The sequence below is a fragment of the Vombatus ursinus genome, unplaced genomic scaffold, assembly GCF_900497805.2.
Source record: "Vombatus ursinus unplaced genomic scaffold, bare-nosed wombat genome assembly UNPS02014818.1, whole genome shotgun sequence".
In the NCBI taxonomy this organism is placed as follows: Eukaryota; Metazoa; Chordata; class Mammalia; order Diprotodontia; family Vombatidae; genus Vombatus; species Vombatus ursinus.
The window spans coordinates 1,497,051-1,520,055 of record NW_020954596.1 but is presented as its reverse complement, the minus strand read 5'-3'; the positions used below and the strand labels follow the sequence as shown (position 1 = coordinate 1,520,055).

General features: G+C 41.4%; 1 protein-coding gene across 3 annotated transcripts in view; it reads right to left on the bottom strand.

The window, feature by feature from the left end:
- Positions 1 to 23,005, bottom strand: part of PIGG (phosphatidylinositol glycan anchor biosynthesis class G) — a 92,146-nt gene that overhangs the window by 17,505 nt on the left and 51,636 nt on the right. For all 3 annotated transcript variants that reach the window (XM_027836674.1, XM_027836672.1, XM_027836675.1), the window contains 2 exons: positions 19,629 to 19,938; positions 11,437 to 11,600 (listed from right to left, as the gene is read on the bottom strand). In XM_027836674.1, coding sequence (XP_027692475.1) covers positions 11,437 to 11,600; positions 19,629 to 19,938 — 474 coding nt within the window. The remainder of the gene's footprint in view (positions 1 to 11,436; positions 11,601 to 19,628; positions 19,939 to 23,005) is intronic.

The following is a 23,005-nucleotide window of genomic DNA, read 5'->3' as shown; positions in this document are numbered from 1 at the left end:
TGTTGAATTGAGGACAGGCTGTCCGTGGGCTTGAATGTAAAGCCACCCCTTGACTGGAAGCAGGCTAGCTACAAATGAGATCCTGGGCCAGCAGGAGTTGGGGGAGCTGCTGGGCAGTCAGTCAACAACATTTATTAAGTTCTTATTATACAGGGAGGAAATCCATCCTCCAGGCAAACTACTGATCCATGAACCATAAGAGGATGAGCAGAAACTATAGAGCACTGTAACTTCAGTCACGCATCACTGTCTACAACCCTCAACAGTTAAGTTATACTTCTTTCAGGCCAATCAGTCAGGAGTCCTTTGGGCTTCTCTCTCCACACTCTCCTCCTCTGAAAAAGACATGGTGGAAGGCAGACTGGACTTGGGAATCAGAAAACCAGGCTCTTCTGATTACTAGCTGTGTGACCTGGGAAAGTCACATTACCCCTGTACCTCACTTTCCCCATTTATCAAGTGCAGAATGTGATACTTGTATCTACCTCAAAGAGATATGGCAAGGATTAAAGGAAGTACTTGACACAAAGCACTTTGTAACTCTGAAGTGCTACATAAAAGCGGATCATTATTATGGCTTTAGCTACCTCTTCATTCAACAAGGCTTTGTAGAGTGTATCTACTATTTTCCTGGACCAGATACTTGCAAAATTTACATTTCCAGCCGTGATATTTCACCTGACCTCTAAATTAATATTTCATGCCATTCCAGGTCCTCACATCAACTGAAATGTAATGTGTCCAAATCTAACTTATTTTTAAATGAAATTCTAATTATTTTCAATCAGTGAAAATCTGCCTTTTATGTCCCACTTCTTCCCCTCTGCCCCCTCACTGAGAAAGAAAAAAAAAAACACCTATTAAAACATGTATAGTAAAGCAATATGGGCAGCTGGGTAGTGCAGTGAATAAAGTGCCAGGCCTGCAGTCAGGAAGATCTGGGTTCAAATATGGCCTCAGACACTTATTAGCTGAGTGGCCCTGGGTGAGTCACTTAACTCTGTTTGCCTCAACTTCTTCATGTGTAAAATAAGCTGGAGAAGGAAAGAGCAAACCGTTCCAGTATCTTTGCCAAGAAAACCCCAATGGAGTCATGAAGAGTCAGACATGACTGAAAAACGACAACAACAAAAAATAGTAAAGCAAAACAAATTCTTCCACTGGCCATGTTTAAAAAAAAAAATCAACCTGCACTGAATCCACCCCCCTTCTCCGCCAAGAAGTGGGTAGCATGTTTTCTCATGAGTCTTCTGGAACTGTGGTTAGTCATTTTGTTAATCAGAGTTCCTGAGTCTTTCCAAGTTGTTTGTTTTTACAATATTGTTTTTACTGTATAAATTGTTCTCCTGGTTCTCACTTCACTCTCCATCAGCCCAGACATGTCTTGCCAGGTTTCTCCTAAGCTGCTTCCTTCATTACTTCTTACAACACAACAATATTCTATCACATCCATAACCAATGACTTGTTCAGCCATTCTCCAACTGAATTCTCAGTTCTCTCCTCACTTTCCAATTCTTTGCCACAACAAAAAGATCTGCTATATATAGATATTTTAATGGTATTCCTGGGTCAAAGGATATGCACAGTTTAATAACAGTTTGGGCACAGTTCCAGAATGGCTGACCCAGTTCACAGTAATCCACTAACAGCATATTTTATATATATGTTTTCCCAAAGTCCCTTTAGCATTTATTTTCTGTCCAAATCTAAATTGATCATTTCTCCCTGCCAAAGTCTTTATTTTCATCACCACCAGTGTTTTCTACATTCAAAACCCTAGAGTTAGTTTTGACTTTGTTCTCTCCATACCTAATCTGTCACCAAATCCTGTCATTTCTTCTTTTCAAGTAATCTCTTAGATCTGTCTCTTTTTCTCCAATACCACCGTTACCACTTTATTCTTGGTTCTTAAAATCTCAAGCCTGGACTACTGCAATAACTCGTAAGAAGTCTCCCACCTCCAATATTACCATGTTCCAATTCATTTGACATACTATGGCCAGATTAATCTTCCTAAATGATCATTTCAGTGTTGCTTCTCTATTCAAGAACTTACAATGGCTCCCTACTGCCTCCGGTAACAAGTCCAAATTCTGTATCACTCAAAGCCTTTCATAATCGGATCCCATTTCATCTACCCAGCCTTATTTACCATATGCCATTTGCACTGTTCCCAGAACATGTCATACTCATCTTCCCCCCCCCCCCCGAACATCCTTTTCCCACTTCTTCACTTAATCAAATTCTTTGCCTAATCTTATCAATCTTAGAATTGCAGCATCTCAGACTAGGAAGTTATCTCAGAAGTTATTTAGTCCAGGAGGCAGCAAACTACATAGCCCAAGGGCCAAATCATGCCCTCTGCCTGTTTTTTTTTTTTAATATATATGGCTTGACCTGTGATCTAAAAAAGGTTTTTATGTTTTTAGATATATTTAGTATATTAAATATAATATGGGGGTAACTAGGTGACACAGCTGATAAGAGTGCTAGGTCTGAAGTCAGAAAGACCTACCTTCCAGAGTTCAAATCTGGCCTCACACTTATTAGCTGTGTGACCTGGGGCAAGTCACTTAACCCTGTTTATCTCAGTTCCTTATCTGTAAAATAAGCTGGAAAATGAAATGGCAAACCACTTCAGTATCTTTGCCAAGAAAACCCTAAATGGGGCCACAAAAAAGTTGAACATAGCTCAAACTACTGAGCAAGAAAACAAAAAAAAGATTTAAAATATACTTAAATATTAGACTATTTTAAAATGTAAAAACCATTCTAAGCTCACTGATAAACAAGATACCAATGTGGATTGGATTTGGCCATAGTTTGCTGACTCCTGATCTAGTCCAACTTCTATGTGAATCATAGAATGTAGAATCCTCTACATTTCAACAAAAGAAAGGAAACAGAGAATTCACTACCTCTGAAGACAGCCTGGTTCATTTTGTAGACAGATCTCACTGTTAGAACTTCTTCCTTAAGTCAAGGCTCAGCAAACGTCCTACTACCTACATGAGGCCTGACAACAATCCCTCTCGAGCCTGCCTTTCTCATCTCCCCTGCCCTCCTCCAGCTCTGGCATTCTGCTATACTATTTAAAGACTGGACGAGTCAATGTATTGCCTGGTGAGAGGTAGGGATCTATAATAAAAAGAGCACTGCCCCTGCAGTCAGGGCGTCCATCAAGTCCCAGCGAACTGACAATGGGAGCCCAGCTAGTGTACTGCAGTCTTAAAAATAATGCTTCCTTGAGCTGATTTCTCTCATGACATAAAACTGTCAATCCCAGAAGCATGCTCCTAAAGTTGTTTTCTAGAGACCCCCCAATTCCCTGCTTAGCCTCTGTCTTTGACTTTTGCTAGAATCTTAATCTGAACTATGCTCTTCCCCCGTGGGAAAGACAATCCCATGACATTTACTAGCTGTGTAACCATGGGCACATCACCCTCTCCAAGCCTCAAGGTTTTGTAAAAGTCTATAAAATGGGGATAACAATACTTACATTATCTTTCTTATAAGGTTGTTGGGAAAACATTTTGTAAACTGTAAAATGCTATATTTACACAGAAGTTATCATTATGAGAATATATCTTACATCTCCAACTAGTCGTACACGGACAACAAATAGCATTGGCTAAAAAGCAAAGGGATAAACTTGTACTTTTTCACTGACAATATCAGGGATCATTTGCAGGCAGGCTGGTTGTACATGTGTGACTCTCACATATGTAAAGTACCAGTGGACTGTCCTCTCTGAACTACTGCCTAGTAGTAAAGAGTCTCAGGGTTATGTCCTAATTCAATATACTATAGCGATTGCTGTGGACTTCTACAAATTCAAACTCCTACAGGGTATAGCTCCATGTCTGCTATGTGATTGGGATAATGTTGGTCAGTAGTCTTGTTCACACACTCATTTATTTTGATTTTCCCCAATGTCTAGCATAAAGTAGCTGCTTAATCATTTTTGCTAAATTGCACTGATTCGGTAGAAAGGTGGACTCTGGGATGCTACAGCGGGCTCCTTGCTCCATCTCCCACGCCCAATGCTTCAGAAGTACAGGAAGATGCTGCACCTATGCAGAGCGCACAGAGATTCCCTCCTCACCTTTCCTAGGGTTCTTCTTGCCAAGCTGGGGATAGGAGCGAGAGAAATAGTGACTGGGCTCTTTCTGTAGCAATACAAGATTTTCCTCCTGTACTCTATGAACCAAAGAAGTTCTCGAGCTATTTCCCATCCCTCGTTACCTTCTTCCATTCCAAACAGTATATGCAATGACAGTGGAGTCTGTACAGGAGCAGTAAAGTGTGGGAGAAGAGCTATCATCAATTAGTGAGAGTTAGTGCCCTATCTTGGCCCTTTTCAAGGACTGGGTTTGGACTGGACTTCTCACCTCCAAATTTACTGCTAGAAAGTCTATCTCTCTCTGTCTCATGTCATGAAACCACCCAGGAAAATAATGTCTAAGTCCTTAGTAACTAGTAATGCTCACTCTAGGGGAGGGGGGAGGGCTGCCCCATTTCTCTGCTGAACATCAACAATCACCTGCTGGACCAACCCCCCCAGGATGTCTGGCGACACCTCAAAATCCAACATTTCCCAAACAGAACTCATTGCTGAACCCATTGCTCTTTAAATTTCCCTGTTTCTGTTGAGGGCACCATCACTCCCAAGTTTCATACTCTGGGAATCATCCTTGACTTTTCCTTCTCCCTCCCCGCCCATCCAATCAGTTGCCATAATTTGTCATTTCTACCTCAACAACATCTTTCACATCTATCTCCTTTTATTTACAGCCCTATGACCTCATCATCCCTCTCCTAGATCAATGCAAAGCTGTGAGCTCTTCAATTGTTTTCCTTGCTCCCAGTCTTTCCTCGCTCATGGTCTTTCTTCTCTCCATCCCATCTTCCACATGGCTGCCAAAATCACATTCCTCTGGCATCTATCTCATGGGGCCATTTCCTTGCACAAAAATCTCACCAGACTCACATTTCAGAGCTGGAAAAGAGTTCAGAGTTCTTTTCAGCTAACCCCATACCCATAAAAGGAACTCCCACCGCCTCTAGGACAAAATACAAACTCCTCAGTCTAGGATATAAAGCCCTACCAATCTACCTGCAACCTGCCTTTCAAGACATTCCATACTCCCCCTCATACGCTCTATGTCCTGGCCAAACTGTTTCCAAACTCGGCATTCTATCTCCGGTTTCTGTGCCTCCCAGACTCTGCCTTTTCCACCCAGAATACCCACCTCATTCTAGACTCCTTAGCTTCCTTCAAGGCTCTACTCAGGTGTCATACTTTCCACTCAAAGCCTTTCCTGACCCCTTCCCCATATATCAGCACTCTCTCCCTCCTTAAACTACCTTGGTTTTGTTTTGTTTTCTGTTTTATTTTGCTATCTTGCCTGTGTGTTATATCTCCTTTGGTGGAATGGAAGCTCTCTGCAGGCAGGATCAGTGTCCTCAGTGCACAGCACAGGGTGTTGCACACAGGAGGCACTTAATGATTTTGTTGAGAAAGCATTTGTTCCCTGTCTACTGACACAATTCTGGATTGTTCTATTTGCAGGCAGATGATTCTCAGATTTAAGAAGTGGTTCTGCATATGACCTGCATGATCAGCCAGAGAATAGAACACACTGATTCAAATTTTCCATTTAAAAAAAAAAAGCCTTTTTAGAAAGAAACAGATTAAGCAAAATTCTGCTTTGAGAAAACAAAAGCTGGTGGAAAACCATCTGTAAGACACCAGGGGAGGCGATGGGAGGAAGTTTGCTTGAGCCCTGAGCCTTGAACTAGATTCTGGGGCCCTGCCCATGTGTACTGATCAGTGAATTCCTAAGAAGAAGTGGGCAATGAATCCCTTGCCAAGTCGAATGTCCCATCCAGAAGTCTGAGTTTTAAAATTCTCTATACCTCTGTCACAAAACAATCACAATGCCCCAAGCCTGAGGATACCAAACCCTTGCCCCCAACACCAGGCCAGGAAGAACTCAGAAATTAATGATTCTGCTATGCGGTATGATAAAGAATCTATCTTAGAGATTTTTCTAACCAGTCGCCATGTTCTGTCGATTCTAGCTCCGTAACATCTTTCTCTTTTGTCATCTCTCCACTTTACACAGCCATTACCATTTTTAGGCCTTTCTCACACCCTGCTAGTATATATTACTCCTACCTGGCTGGGATATGCTGTAAGAAGCAAGGGAACAGATGGACAACTGTCAGCCTAACCCGTCTTTCTCCACCAGGTCTGGATACACAGATGAGTTCCCAAACTGTTCGTTTTCCTCAGGCACGCCCCGACTCACTCTTCTACACACACCCACTGAAACCACCTTTACATGGGAATGATTCTCACAGCAACCTACAACCAGAGCCATTTGCCTCACAAGCTCTAGCTCTCTCCACGCTCCCACAACCACTGCTTCCGGTTCAAGCTCTCAACCTTCAGACTGACCAACACTCATCCGGAGCCTGCTGGCTGATATTTCTAAATAGTGCCACAGAGCAAAAGCTTGTGGGTCCTCCTGTGGCCTCCAGGGAACACTGGAAGTTCCACTTTCCCTCTCAGTTGCCCCACCCCAAGCTCCTGACATCCTAGCATCTTGTATCCTTCACAGAAGTCAGAGATAGTAGGGACCTCTCTAGACCAATTTCTACCTAAGAGGAATTCTCTGTACAATGAAGCCCAAAAGCATCCAGCCACCCCCCTCACAAGGCAGCCTGCCCCATCCCACTTGTGCAGCACTCTAGCGCAGAGCACTCCCCTAACATCAGGCCTCTGTTTGTCTCTGTGCTACCTCCCCTCGTCTCCCCACCTCACAACCTGGTTCCTGCTTCTGTCCTCTGAGGCCAAGAGCAAGCCTCATCTCCCTTTCATGTTGCCACATAACACCTACAACAATCTGGAGGCACCTCTCATGTACCTTTATTCTCCTCCCCTCAAGACTAAAGCTCCCCAATCACTTCAACCGATCCTCGAAGGACGCAGACTTGAGGCCCTCTACAATTCTGGCAGCCTCCTCTGGACTCTCTCCAGTTATCAATGGCCCCATACACCCCTTTCTGGACTGGACTTGGGACTTCAAGTGACTTCATTGGAAGAGGGCCCTTACTCTTTCTATGAACGCAGTTCAGCAGCTGCTCTGGGACTCCCAGTTGTACAGTGCTATCTGGGGACACCAAGGGGTTCAATGACCTCTCCAGCATCACACAACAGTCTGGATCAAAGGTCTAATTTCAGCTTAGGTCTTCCCAACTCTGTCTACTCACCATGCTATGCGGCTGCTTCTCCCCAATGATCTTCCTAAACAATGGCACCCACAACTGAACCTGACACCTGAGACATTGTCTGACCAGCACCACCACCCTCTTCATTGTCAGAAACTATGCCTATCTTAAGGCAGCCCAGGAACACACAGGTTCTTGTGGCTGCCCCATGGCACTGCTGGTCCAACTGAACCTGTGGTCCACTAAAATCCTCAGTACTTTTTCTGCTGTTTAACCATGTTTCCTTTTTTGTACATGTGAACCTGATTTTTTAACCCAAGTGTAAGATATTCTATTCATCCATACTTGAAAGGCATTTTAGCAGATTCAGTCCAATGCTCTAATCTGCCAAGACTTTTCTGGATCCTCACTCTGTCATCCAGTGTGTGTTTTCTCCCAGTTTTATGTCATCTGCAAATTGGAACATTATGCCATCTAGACCTTTTCTTATTAACCTCTCCCTGTCTTCTCCTGCCCTCCAAAGGAGGTATATAGCCAGGGGGATCTGATAGGGCAGGTCGAGGCGTGTCAACAGGTTTCTCTTCAAATTAGAAACACTTGACCCTTAACTAAATATTCAGAAACTCTTTGGAACGGTCTGCCTTGAAAGGTCAGGAGTTTCTTGTTTTAAATGTATTTCATTAGAAGCAGGACTGAATACCAGTCAAGAATATTGTAAAGAGAATTTGGTTTCAGGAAGGGACTTGCCTAGATGCCCCCGACGGTCCCTTTCAACTCGGAGATCCCATGATTCATTCTGCTAACTTCTCTACTGCAGCTCTGAGAAAGCCAAAACCAAACCACCTGAAGCCACAGAGGAAAAGCTCTCCACTGTCCTCCTCTGATTCTTAGCCCCAAATGGTCACAATCTGAATGGAAAAATGCTGAGCGACAGTCTGTACCCTAACTGCTAACCACTCCATCTCTTTTTGTCAGGAGCAGAAATGGGCAGGGACAGGCCCTGGGTGAAGAGATGGCCCAGGGCATGCCCACATGGTCTAATCTGACCTCAAGTGCACAGCTCTTCAGCTAGCTCAGTATTGTTCTGCCAAGATGCTGGGGTGGGAGGAGGGGACACACAAGCTCACATATCATCTCTCTCACAGGGTCGCCATGAAACGGCTTTAGATGGACCTTAAAGTGCTATAGAAGCGTGAACTGGGATTAGTAACCAGTTTTTCTCAACTCCTTGTAATGAAGCCTATGAAAATCAAAACAGTTATTCTCTGGAATATAACACACCATCCAAATCAAACACAATGAGTCTCCCCTAAACCCAAATATGGAAGACAGTACAGGTGGGCTTGTGAAAGAAGCCTCCCTAGGTTTTGGTCCTCAGGAAGATCTATACTCCCCAATGCACAGGGGACAACGTCTGTGAATTTTGTACTTCTTCAACCTAGAATATACTGTCTGTCATCAGAAGAAATTACTATATCTACCTGTACTATATAATTGTAAAAGAAATCAGAAGTGCTCTCTAGGAAAAAAAAAAAGAATTACAATGACACAGTCCATTAATTATTGCTTTTTGAGGGACGCTGAGACTGATATAACTCTAAGTTACTATTATTCCGCCTACAGGAACCAAAGCTGTCTCCCTCACCCCTTGCCTCTGTTCCCCCTAAGAGGACAGGGATAGGAATGAGTCTATTTCCCTCTCCTGGGGGCAGAGAAGGTTGGCTTCCACAATGCCACCAGCTTGTCTCCCCAGGTGTTAGCACTCTCTCCCTCCTGAAATGACTTGGTAGATTCTTTGTATTAACATACAGTGTACACATTGCATCCCCTGAACTACACAAATGGTTCTTAATCCTTCAGGATTAAGACTATTCCATTCTGCCTTGCTACTCCACAACACAGCACAATGCCTAGCATATAAATATTTGTTAAACGGAATTTTTCAAAATGCTGAAGCTGTCATGTCAGTTCCCTGATTGAGAAACTTACTCAACACTTCACCTCTTAGGTAGGAAGCTCTTTGAGGGTACAGACTGTGTCATTTTTCATTTTTAATCCTCAGAACAGTGCCTTAGGCATGTTAAATGCCTAACAAATGTTTGCTTCACTAAACTGATTAGACTGACATTCAAGGTCTCCTGAAATCTGGGCCCAATCCATTGTTCTAACTTTATAGTCTTTTTCCCAACTTCTATTCTCTATTCCATTGAATGGTGGGCTTACTGGTCCCTAAACACAACTGACTCTAAGCAAAGACCTGGATGGAGAAATTCATGCTCTCCTGCCTGAAATATATTTTCCTTTTCCCCTCAGCCTATCCAAATCTTCTCTGCCATAAGATGCCTACTTCACGGGGTCTTCCCTGACCACTTTTGTACCCAAAGATTTCTTTTTCTTATGAACTCACCTAGTACAGTTGGTGAGACCCATTCGGCATAGCACTGTTCTTTAATTTCTGAAGTGTATCTTCTCCCTGGCTGGACTATAAACTATTAAGAAGAAGGACTGTGTCTCATACTACTCTGGAACTCTCCTAAGGTCAGTCTGCACAGTGCCTTGCATATGATAGTCACTCAACAACATTTTTTTTCGTTGACTTATTTAACACACAGAGGCAAAGCTATTAGGCATCTATCTTAAGGAAGTCAAAGACAGAAAGAAAGACCCCAAATGTACAAAAATATTTGTAGCAGCTAAGAGGTGGGAAAAAAGTAAATGCCCACTGGTGAACAACAGCTGAACAAATCATAGCATGTTAACGTAATGAAATATTATTCTGCCGTAAGAAATGATGATTATGAAGAATTATGAGAAACTTGGGAAGAACTGAGGCAGAGTGAAGTTAATATAATGAGAAGAACAACGTACATGATGACCATGATATCATCGGGAAAAATAACACTGAAAGACCTCAGAACTCTGATCAACACCATCAACAGTCATGAGTGCAGTGGACTCAGAGTGAAGCGTGCCTCCCACCTCCTGGCAGAGCGTGTGGACCAGAGGTGCAGAATGAGGCAGATGTTTTCAGACAGGGTCAAGTGCAGATTCGATTTGATTGTACTTATTTTGGAGGAAGGAATGGAGAGTAATTAGGAAGTGACATAAGAAAAGATCAATAAGCTTTTTTAAATGACACAGATTTACACACCTTTTTAAAAACACAGTTAAAATGCACAGTCAAGTCTCCTTACTCATAGATACTCTATTTACCCACCAAATCTATGCCAAGCCTCTAGCACATTCTATGCAACATATCTCCCGGGGCAGCTCTCAGTAGAAACCTAAGAAGGTACCTTACAGGATTCTCCAGGGGTTCGCAGCTTTTAAAGTCAGATACTCAAATTACTCTGTTCACATGCTCCAGAAAAGTAAAGAACAAATTTCACCATTGAGCCAGATGCCCAAGAACAAAATCTGTGAGGACAGTTGAATATGTCTCGTCTCCTCTGCACTTAGAAGCCAGGCTGACTAATGTTGAGGCCAAAGAACTAACAGAGATAAGCAGACTAGGGTGTAGCCAAGAGCTCTCATGGAAAGCTCTTTCAGGGGGAGGATGATCCAATTCTGGAGGTACCAGGTACCTCCGTCTACCACACCTGGATGTCTCATAGGTAGAAGTCTCCCAAGCCCTTGTTGCTTAACGGTTCCTTCTTGTTATATAGAACAGTCAGGAACAATGGACATGAATAGCTAGTCTGGAAAAAAAAATCCTGTGGGCTCCCTAGTACTACTGTGAAGGTAAAGGATGGGCTGCACGTTGGAGGAAGAACACCAGACTTGGACCTAGGTTCCAATTCTGGCTCTGGTTACTTACTGCCTATCCCTAACCTTGAGCAATGTAATTCTCCTTTCTGGGCTTGATTTCCCTCATTCATAAAATAAAATTGGTCTACATCAGGAGTCTTAACCTTTTTTTTTGTGTCATGGATCCCTTCAGGAATCTGGTGAAGCCTACAGACCCCCTTCTAAGAATTTTTTTTTTAAAATGCATAAAATAAAATTCATACGATTACAAAGGAAACCAATCATGCTGAAATATGATTACTGAAATATTAAAAAAGACAAGTTCATGGACTCCAGGTTAGATGATCTCTAAAGTCCCCACCAACTCTAACTCACATAATTCTGTGAATGCAAGTGTTATTCTTAATTCTAGTTACTTTATTATCAGATTTGTAGTTAAAATAAGTCATTACCTGTTGTTTTCTGAACTCAAAAAACTCAGTAAGTGAATGGCCCAAAGGATAGGTCCTACATATGTTGCAAAGGCTGTGAGGAACATAGCTGGTACTTCGATATAGTGGTCTAGGCCAACAAAGCCTGCTGAAATATCCACTGTGGCAATGTTATTGGAATTACCCTGAAAATAGAGGAGAAAAAAGGTAGATGAGTCTAGTGAGGTATTAAATTTATTAAAACATTTTAAAAGGTTACACAATGCTTAGAGGCTTTAATGCCAATAGTAAAATCTTAATTATGTATTTGTTCATTAAATTTTTTATTAAGACTTACTACACACGACACTGTGCTAAGTATTGCCAGAGGTACAAAGACTAATAAAACAAGGTCCCTCTCGTCAAGGAGCCTATATATAGTCTAGCGAGAGAAATCAGTTGTGTAACCCATATAACTACAATACAAAATAGACTGTGATGTACATGATGTGCACATAAGAAAAGGACAAAGTGCTTTGAAAAAGGGGAAAAGTCACTTCTGGCTAAAAGATAAGGGAAAGCTTCACGGAAAAAGCAGCATCTGTGGATCACTGTAACAAATTTAAAAGTTCTCAGTAAGGACACCACGATAAAATAAAAAATGCCTTGTCTTTTGAGTCAGAATACTTGTGTCTAAGACTTCACTCTGACTTGGCAAATTACTTCATTTCTGAGACTCCATTTCCTTATCTGTACAGTGGGCAGGTAGATGGCACAGTGGATGGAGTGCTGGCCCTAGAGTAAAGAGAACCCAAGTTCAAATTCAGCCTCAGACACTTAGTAGCTGTGTAACCTTGGACAAATCACTTAACTCTGTTTGCCTCAGTTCCTTAAAATGAGCTGGAGAAGGAAATGGCAAACCACCACAGTATCTTTGCCAAGAAAACCCCAAATGGGGTTACAGAGAGTCAGACATGACTGAAACCACTGAAGAAACACTAAAAGGTGAGGATAATACCTACAATAACTACTTCACAGGGTTGCTGTGAGAACTATAAAAATGTGAGTCGTTATGGGGGAACAAGGGAAAAACTGCTTACTTTTCAACGAAATCTTGGAAATTTCAGTCAAGGGAAGACTTAGAGGGACATGATCACCAACTTCAAACACCTGAGTGATGCGTGAAGGACAGGCTTTGGCTAAAACATATCCAGGACAGAACGACAGAAGTTACAGGGAAACCAACTTCAGTCTCCAATAAGGAAGGACTTTCTAACTTCCAGAAAACTGAATAGACTATTGCATGAGGCAGTGACTTTCACCTCATTTGGCTCTATCTAGGTATTGGAAGTACTTAAGTGGATTTAAGTACTGGATGGTATGTAAGTAGAAATGAGTTGATCACATGAAGTTATAGAGGAATTCATGCTTTAGGTAAAGCTTGGAAATTAGATGACCTTTCAGGTCCCTTCCACCTCCTGGATTCCATGATCATATGAATTTTGCTGTTGACTCTGCAGTCCTCAAATAGCTTACTCCTTAGATGACCTACACGCCCTCAGGAACTGGTGTATAGTCCACTTCTATTATAGTTCAGCTTTTTCTTAAAAAGCAAGTTTCACTGACATCTTTTGTTTTTACACCCTGGTCATCTCTGGAGTATTTTTCTGTAGTCAGAGAAGCATGAGAAGACTTATTTGAGCTGATTAAAAAAAAAAAAAACGAAGAAAGCAGAACCAGGAAAACTGTACATAATGATTATGGAAACAGAAACATAAAGAATAAATAACCTAAACTGAACCCTGGAAAATTACAATATTTGAGCGTGGCTCAATAGAAGAACTGAGAAAATCAATTTCCTCCCCTCTTTACAGACATGGGGGATTATGGCCATGGAATATTATATATACTGTCAAACACAATTTATTGGTTGGTTTTGCTGAACTTTTTTTTCCCTCTTACCTGTTCCTGTAAGCAGTGCCTTGAAGGGCAGGAGAGAGGGGATGAGTATATTCAGAAAGAAAAGTAATATAAAAGCAAAAGATATCAATAAAGTAGAATTTTTAAAATGAGGAAGTTGAACTAGATGGTCTTCAAGATTCCTTTCAGCTCTAAATCTACAATTCTATACTTGTTTCATTCTGCAACAATTTTTACAAATCTTCCCATGCTTCTGAATTCCCCACATCCCTCATTTCTATCCACATAATAACATTACATTAATATATACACAATTCTCCAAATACAGCCATTCTCCAAATGATAGGTGCTCACTTTGTTTCCAGTTCTTTGCTACAACAAAACATGCTACTATAAATATTCTGGTTTATACTGGAACTTATTTTTGTCTTAGACCTCCCAGTAACAGGATCTCTGAGTCAAAAGGTAGGAACGGTTTAGTCATTTTCTTGCATAATTCCAAATTGTTATCCAGAATGGCTGCTCCAATTCACAACACCACCTGCAGTATATGAGTATGCCCGTCTTCCCACAGCCCTCCAACATTGACTGTTTTCCATTTTTGCCATCTTTACTGTTTTGTAGGGTGTTGGGTAAAACCAGTACTTGAATTTGGAGCAGTTATCCACATGGTCATTTATAGTTTTCAATTATTTTGAAAACTTCATATTAATAGTCATTACCTCTTAAAGAAGAATTTTTAATTATCTTCCCTCTCCCTCTTCACGTAGAGGAAAAACAGTCAAGTGAAAGAGTCAGAGTGCACTTGAAGTCAGAAGGCTGCACACAGATCTAGAAGAAAATCTATCTCCAGCCTAGAGGGAAGACATGGTGATCTAGCAAAGCTGGGCAACTGAACAATTCTATCTAAAACTCTTCACAGTATGACTCAGTGAATTCCTAGATACTCAGACTACTCATATTCAATAGTTTTTTTTTTTTTTAATTTTAATCCCTTGATAAACTGAATATAGATGATGTGGGGATTAGAGTTTGGAATAATCTTTGTCATTGTTTTCCTCCACTCACTGGAATGAATTGTTGAGAATAAAGACCAGGAACACATTTGTTGACAACACCCCACATGCAGTTCTATCGGGAAGGATCATCATTTATTAGCTTCTTACGTATTGCCTAAAAATACTAAGGACAAAACCATGATAGAACATGCCAGATTGTGTATAGTTAATTCACACATGTTTATGAAATGCAAGTACATTGTCTCTTACTAATTAAAGAGCTAAAGGATACTTGATTTTACAAGCAAGATTTTAGTTGACCACATAGCAGATCTAGATTTCAGCACATTTGCGAAAAAGTCTCTCAATCTATCTTTCCAGACAAGATGGAAGAATGTGGGTTGGATAGCACAAGAGGTGGACATATAATTGAGCATCCTTAAACAAAGAATATGGATTAATGCGTGGATATGAAGGGAGATCTCTATTTGCAAACAGAAAGCTTTGTACTGGATCCTGTCCCATATAAAAAGAATTTTAGATCCAAGAAGGTTATTAGAAGATCATCCAGTCCTTGGCTCTTTCTCTTTTCTCTCTCTATCTTGGATTATCACATCTGCTCTCACAATTCTAAGGATCCTCTATCTCTAAGTGGATGACTTCTAAATATAGACCTTCAGTCAAAAATTTCAACAGCTTCCCAGCACATCCACCTAGATGTTCCAACAGCCCCTGAAACTCAATACGAATTAAACTGAATTATCTTCCCCTCATTCTCTTCATTATTCTGTTGATGGTCCCAGACAACACAACTCAAAACCTCTTCCAAACTTCTTCCTCTTCCTCATTCTCTAATCAGCTGCCAACTCCTGTAGATTCCATCTTTGCAAATGCTCTTGCATACATACCCTCCTTGCTACTCCCACCACTCTGGTTCAGTCCAGAAATACACAAAAAGAGCCTAACAGTTGGAGGTCATTAAGCTCATTTTGTAGCTAAAAAGGAATTCTCTCTATGACATCCCTCCAGCTACCACTTAAAAAAAAAAATCTTTAGTGCCAGGGAATCCACGAGCCCATTCCCAGGGTCTCATTTTACAGATGAGGAAACTGAGGTCCAGAGAGGTTAGACAGTCACAAAGGTAAAAGGTAGCAGACTGGGATTCAAACCAGGCTCTATACTGTCAAATCAACTGCCCCGTCCTGTCTTCCTTCTACTTCTCTCTTTGGGCCAAGCACAACAAGTTCAATCCTTCTGCCATAATAAAAGCTAGCATATTTCTAAAGAGTGCTTTAAGGTTTGCAAAGCATTTCACATATGCTGTCTCCATAGATGAGATCACATGAGCCGGCCCTTCACATACTATTATTTGAAGACAGGCATAACGTGTCCCCCCAAAGTTCTCTCTTCTCCAGGAAAAATGTCCCCAAGTGTTTCTCATATAGCCTGTCGCTGAATCCCTTACCCATCCTATCTGCCCTTCTCTGGGTACTCTTGGCTCCCAGAACTGAACACAAATAATCTTTCAGATGTGGCCTGACTAGATGACAAGGGATCTTCAATAACCTGCTTCTGGACTCTGCTTCGCCCCGAGGAGTCGAAAATGTTCTTAGCTTTCCAGTTCAATCAAACTGCTGACTCACACCGAGCTTCCAGTGCACTAAGATCTGCTTGCAGGCACTATCTGCTATCTTCCATCACAGTGCACTTGTACAATTGATTTTTCAAAAAAAGACAAAAACAAAAAAAAACAAACCCAAAAAACAGTGTGGGTGTAGTGGAAAGAGGATCCGATTCTCTGTTTGAGAACTGAGGTCTGAAACCTGAGTGTGTTGTTTACCTTCAGTGCGACCTTGGGTGACTCCCTAAGCCTCTCTGGGTCCGAAGCCCTTCTTCTACAAAATGAGGTTTGGGCTTCTCTTCTAGTTCTAAGTCCTATGAACTAGGATTTTGCATGGATCCCAATTAAATTTAATCTGCAATGAGACTTAGCTGATAATCTATTCTAACTCTTGAAGGCTTTTGTCTCTTAATTCTGCCACTCTGAGAGGCACCATAGCCTAATGGAGAGGGAGCCAATGTCGGAGTCAAAAAGTTCTGGCTCTGATATATCCTTGGTTCTGTGACCTTGGGCAAACTGCGTAATCTTTCACTGACCCGTCAGGCAACTCTCTAAGATTATCAATTACAGAACAGTTGTTATTCTACCTTGGAGGGAGTTTCATTATCATGAAATCCCAACACTAATCAAAAAAAATTCGAGAACCCTCCCAATAAAAACATCTATCATTCAATGTGCTAGCTATCACTCCCAGCTTTACACCATCTATGCATTTTATAAGGAAGTTGTCTGTCTTTATCTATGTGGTTTATGTCTTCATCTGATAAAATGCTGAACAGTACAGGGTTAATGACAGATTCCTAAGACACTCTACTAGAGACCTCCCTCCAAAGTGAAATCCATCAATACATGACTACCTTTTGGGTCTGATATTCAACCAGTTCGAATGTGCCTATCTATACTATCATCTAGTCCACGTATCTTCAAATTGTTGATAAGGACTGTCAAATGTTTCATCAAATTACAGGTAAATGATGTCTTTGGTACTCCTCTGAGCTACCAGCTAAGCCAGTAAAGTAACCTCGGCAAAAAAAGGAAATTACATTAGCCTGGCATGACTTAATCTTAATGAACTTAAATTGGTTCTCAGTAATACCACTTCCTTTTCTAAATGTTTGCAAACCATTCCCTTAATACTAAGTTTCTAGAATTTTGGGAGGAATCAAAGCCAATCTTCATTGGCTTAGAAGCCCAAGTAAAAAAGGAAACAACTACTGCCCATCTCCCCAGTCAGATGAGACCAAAGAAAACCAGCTTTCCTGGCAATGAGAACTTCTGAATTCACTGCATCGAAGGAGCTCTCGGCAGCAAAGTCTGTTAACCAGTAGAATACAAAGTATCTTAAGGTGTAATAGTGAAGTGTAATAGAATGTTCAGAAACATAAAGTACTCAAGGAAGACAAGAATCTCCTGCGCAGAGAGTTTTGAAATGGGATCTGGACAACTCGTCACAGCCTGACATAAACAAGGCTTAACAAATCTGCTCTGGATTTGAAGCTAGCTACCTAGTTTAGGAGCCAGATAAATGTACCGAATAAACCACATTAAAAAGTGCTTTACCGTTTCAATCAATTTTTTTCATGTATTCCACTGAAGATAAAATCACAGCAACCAGAAATGAACACACTATTAGAGATGCGTTCTGACCAGGGCAGAATAGCACAGGACTAGTACCTCTGTAGTACTAGAGGAGAAAAGAGGAGGGGGGAGGGGAGAGAGGGAAGAAGAGGAAGAGAAAGGATGCAGACGAAGGAGAAGGGCGAGGGAAGAGGAAGGAAGGAGAAAGAGGAAATGGATCCAACTCAAGGTCAAACTGACCAGAAGACTGGAATTTTTACCTTGAGAGGAAATACGCTCTCCTTTCCCAAACTGTCCCACACTGAGATGACTATAATGGTGTCCTAATCCAAAGGCAGCATGATGGAGTAGAAAAAATCCTGTATTTGGTGTCAGGATAACTGGGTTCGAATTCTTGCCCGGCCCTTTACTCTGTGTGGTTCCAGGAAATTCACTTCACTTGTTTAACTCTTGCCAACCAGCATCTCCTCATCTGTAAAATGGGGGGATTGGAATGGATGTTCTCCAAGGCCTTTTCCAGTTCTAAGGTTTATGCTTCTGCTCTCCCTTTTCTCCAATCTAATGTACCTTCATGTAACTGCCAAACTCATCTTCCTAATGCACCTCTTCTTCTGCTTCAAAACCCTGTGTTCCCTTCACGTCTACAAAACATAACATAAATTCCTCAGGCTAGAATCTCTGAAGGCCCTCCAAAATCTGATTCCAAAGCTATTTCTACACTATTTCCCTTTCCACACTCTGCCTGCCAGTCAAAATGGACTCCAGTTATTCCCTAATCTGGTCTCTACTTCTGATACTGTACAACCTGACACCTGGAATGTGCACCCTATAGATAATTCTTTTCTCTAACATCTAGCTCAAGTACCACCTTCACCATAAGGACCTTCATGATCCTCCCATCCCCAATTTAAAGGGATCTCTCTCCTTATATTTTTCTATTACACTGGAGCTCTCTTTTGCTCTTATCATATTTTACCTGTGTTATACTTATCTGTGCACATAATAAATCCTCCCAATTAGACTAAAGTCCTTGAGGACAGGAACTACAGATTTTCATCTTTATATAGTTAGTGCCATGCCCAAGGAGGCATTTATTAAAAAGTTGACTAAACTGAATTTTGTTGAATAACTACCATTCCACCTCACATCCAGGAAACTGGCAGAGATGACAGCTAATGGAAATAGTCAGCCTTGGAGGAATTACAGAAAGATGGGTACACTAATACACTCTTAGTGGAGCTGTGTATTGGTGCAACCATTCTGGAAAACAATTTGGAATCACACTAAAAAAAAAGTGACTAAAAAGTCCATATCCTTTGACAAAGAGATTATATATGTGCACATATGTATGTACGTGTACACACACACACACACACACACACACACACACCAAGGAAATCAAAGACAGAAAAGAAAGGACCCATATACACCAAATCATTCATCTATTCATAGCATCTCCTTCTACGACAGCAAAGACTGGAAAATAAGTAACTGCCATTAGTGGAATATTACCATGCCTAAGAAAACAATGAATATGAAGGATGCAGAGAAGCATGGGAAGACATATAAAGTGATACAGAATGAAGTAAGCAAAACCAAGAAAACAATTTACACAATGACAGACAACAAAATAAATGGAGAGAACTGATCACTGTATAATTATAATGAAGAAGCTTGACCTAGGAGAAGAGTTGATAAAATGTGCTCTCCTTCCTTCTTTGCAGAGGTAAGGGACTATGGACTAGAATAATGCCTACACTGTCAGATGGTCGTGCTGGCTGGTTTTGCTGAAAAGTCTTCCCTCTCTTTATTCTTCATCATGGGGCACAGCTCACTGGGTAGGGGAAAAGTAAGGAGTATATTTGGAAATGAAGCTGATGTAAAAAACAAAATATATTAATAAAATATTTTTATAATACATATAAATCATAATGCTACACATTGACAAACAATTATTTCTTTCAGCAAAGACTACAACTTCTAGACCTGTAATATTGTTAATAATAATTTTCCCCAAGTTAAAGAAAGCAGAAACAATAGCATGTAAAAAGTAAACAGAAGACTCTAAAAGGCAGAAGTCTAAAAAACAGAAGATAGGTAAAAAGTAAACAACATACCTGAAAATAAAAGAACGCTTGGCCAAACCAATAATGCATTATGGTAATTTGAGCTGCATCGTGTTTCAAGGGCTTCCAGATGAATTTTGTCATTACAGCTTGAATCAACAGACTAAACACCAAAACAGGAAGATTGTGAGGTCGGAGCAACAAGGCTGCTAGGAGAACTAATCCGCTATATATTTCCCACAAACCTCGACTCTTGATATTGACATCTGCAGAAATGACTTGGGACTTAAGCAAGTCTTTGGTTCCGGTGAAAAGAATACCCAGAACAAAGACATACACAAAGCGAGCTTCAATAATTCCCCTAAAAGAGAGAGAACAAATTAGGTGTATTAGCATCTTTCTGTAAAATCCAAGTACTTACTTCCATATGTGGCATATAATTCTATTTGCATCAAAGCAAACAGTTAACACAAGCTAGTTCTGCTGGCTAAAACTCCATGGAATCAACTTCACTGCCCCATTGGTAGGGGACACTAAGAATAAGCCTTTGTGTGTGCATAAAAAAAGGAAGGATGGTATCCCACTCTATTCTAACATATCTGACAGTGCTCTGTGTTATCAGGTGAGATGGAAGGAGGGGGAGCCTGGAGTTTAAGATTCAAGGTAATATTTATGTGATTACAGCAAACCAAAAGCAAAGTTCCATTGGTTTGCCACGAGTAGTCTGAAAAATCACTATATTGGTTCCGTTATCAAAGGCACAATTCTGATATGAAGAACAAGATGCCTTAAACTATAATAAATGATGCAATTTCAGGCCCCTGGGTGAGCCACTGAATTACTAATTCTATCAGAATCACAGAATTACTGTTTTTCAACTCTCTAATGTACAACAAATACTATGGATTATAGCAGTGTTACAGCCATACCTCAGAGATATAGCAGGTTTGGTTCCAGATCAGCACAATAAAGCAAATATCACAATAATGCAAGTCACATGAATTTTTTCATTTCCCAGGACACATAAAAGTTATGCTTACAGTATACTGTAGTTTATTAAGTGGGCAATAGTATTTTATTTAAAATAAACATACATATCTTAATTAAAAAATACTTCATTGCTAAAAAATGCTAACCCTCATCTGAGTCTTCAGTGAGTCATAATCTTTTTGCTGGTAGAGGTCTGGCATCGATGTTGATGACTGCTGCCTGATCAGGGTGGGGGTTGCTGAAGGTTGGGGTGACTGTGGCAATTTATTAAAATAAGACAACAATGAAGCTTGCTGAACCGATTGACTCTTCCTTTCACTTGAACACGCAGAGGCCACTGTAAAGTTATTAACTGGCCTAATTTCAATGCTGTGTCTGAAGGCATTGGGAGGCCCGAGGAGAGGGAGAAAGCCGTGAACAGTCGGTGGGTGGGGCAGGTAGAGCACACACATTTGTCTATGAAGCTTCCTATCGTGTATGAGAGCAGTTTGTGGAGGTCCAAAACAATTACAATAGTAACATCAAAGATCACTGACAACAGACATAATGATAATGGAAGTCTGAAATATTGCAAGAATTACCAAAACATGACACAGAGACAGGATGTGAGCACATATTTGTTGAAAAAATCAAGCCGACAGACTTGCTCAATGGAGGGTTACCACAAACCTTTAATTTATAAAAGCACCCCCCCCATATCTGCAAAGCACAATAAAATGAGACGCGTCTGTAGTATCTTATAGATGGGGCAGCTAATTGGGAACACTTGAGTTTAGATAGTGCCTCAGACACTACACATGTGCGTGTGACCCTGGGCAAGTCACGTAACTTCTTGCCTCAGTTTCCTCATCTGTAGAATGGGGATAGTAATTGTAAAGCACTCAGCACTGTACCAGAATACAGTAAGTGCTATAGAAATGTTAGTTATTATTCAGAGGTTATCTGGTCCAACCTTTACCCAAAGCAGGAATCTTCCATAACATCCCCAAAAATGATGATCTGGGCTCTGCTTGAAGACCTCCTGAGGTGGGGAGCTCACTGCTTCCTAAAGCAGCCCATTCCGCTTTTGGACAGCTCTAGTTTTCCCAGAAGTCTTTTCTCATAACAAAATGACACCTGTCTCCCTGTAAACCCCTACCCTGGGCTGTAGTTGTGTCCTCAAGGGCCAAGTAGAACAAATCTAATCCCTCTTTCACACATAGAGAAATAACGTGAGTTAGTTATGTGGTAAAAGCAGAGGAGATGCCACAGAGGGACATCAGGGAAAAAAAAAAGGATAGGTCCACTTTAACAAGGGCACTGTCAGAAGCTGTCCTGGGGACAGCTAGATGGTGCAGCGGATAGAGCACCAGCCCTGGAGTCAGGAGGACCTGAGTTCAAATCTGGCCTCAGACACATAACACTTAGTAGCTGTATGACCCTGAGAAGTCCCTTAACCCCACTGCCTAGCCAAACAAACAAAAACATAAACAAAACAACAACAACAACAAAACCCCAAAAGGCTTCCTGGAAGAAGCAGCACTGTGGTTCCCAGGCTGCAGCAGCCTCCTCAAAGGGACCCTCTCCCAAAGAGCCCTAGGCATCCCAAAGATGCCTACCCAGCATCCACGGGCTCTGCTGTGGATAACCTCAGTCTGCTGCAGGGGAGAAGATGCTGCTTTTAGACCCTCCCCTCCCAGCTAGACTCCGCTGCTCCTCCTGCTGACCCATCATCTCTCTGGCCACTCCTAGGCTGAACTCCCTCGGTTTGTAGACCAACTGTGGAGTTGGAAACCAGACTGCTGCTGCCCCCTGCTGGTGCTGGGGACACATGCAGGTCTTGGCAGGCAAGTGCTGCCCTGCCCTGGTTAAAGCCATGTCTCTCAGAGCCCTACTTTACGTCAGGGACTGCTTGACTCGCCCACTTCTTAGTTCTTTACTCTGAAAGTCAGCCCCATCCAACCGTTTCATTTCAAAATTACTAAAAAAACCAAAATTCCCAAGAATGACCTTCAGTGGCACTCTTGCTCCTTTCTTTGTTAGGCAGCAGACTCCACAGGACACCCTGGCTTTTAAAGGCACCAGGGAGATTTATTTAGAAAAACTAAGGATGAGTCGGAGAGCCTTAACATATTCTTGCTTTATAGAAAGGGAAGTCATCCAGTTCATTCTCTGCCACCTGGTCCTAAAGGGATGGAGAGGCCGGAAACCTCTACATCACTTTCATCTATTAAATGTTTACAAGAAGTTATTGTTGAGGTGGGCACTGTGCTGATGACTTTGTGAGATCACGCCAAACGGCTAACTGAGGAGAACCTCAGCCAGGTCATAGATCCCAAGGCTTCCTGTTCAATACCAGCATGGGCCTCTAGTTTAGCACTTCAGAAATCAGGACTGGATGGGATTCCTTATTTTGTCCCCTTGCTCCCTCTAGGGAAAATATTATGAACACAAGGAGG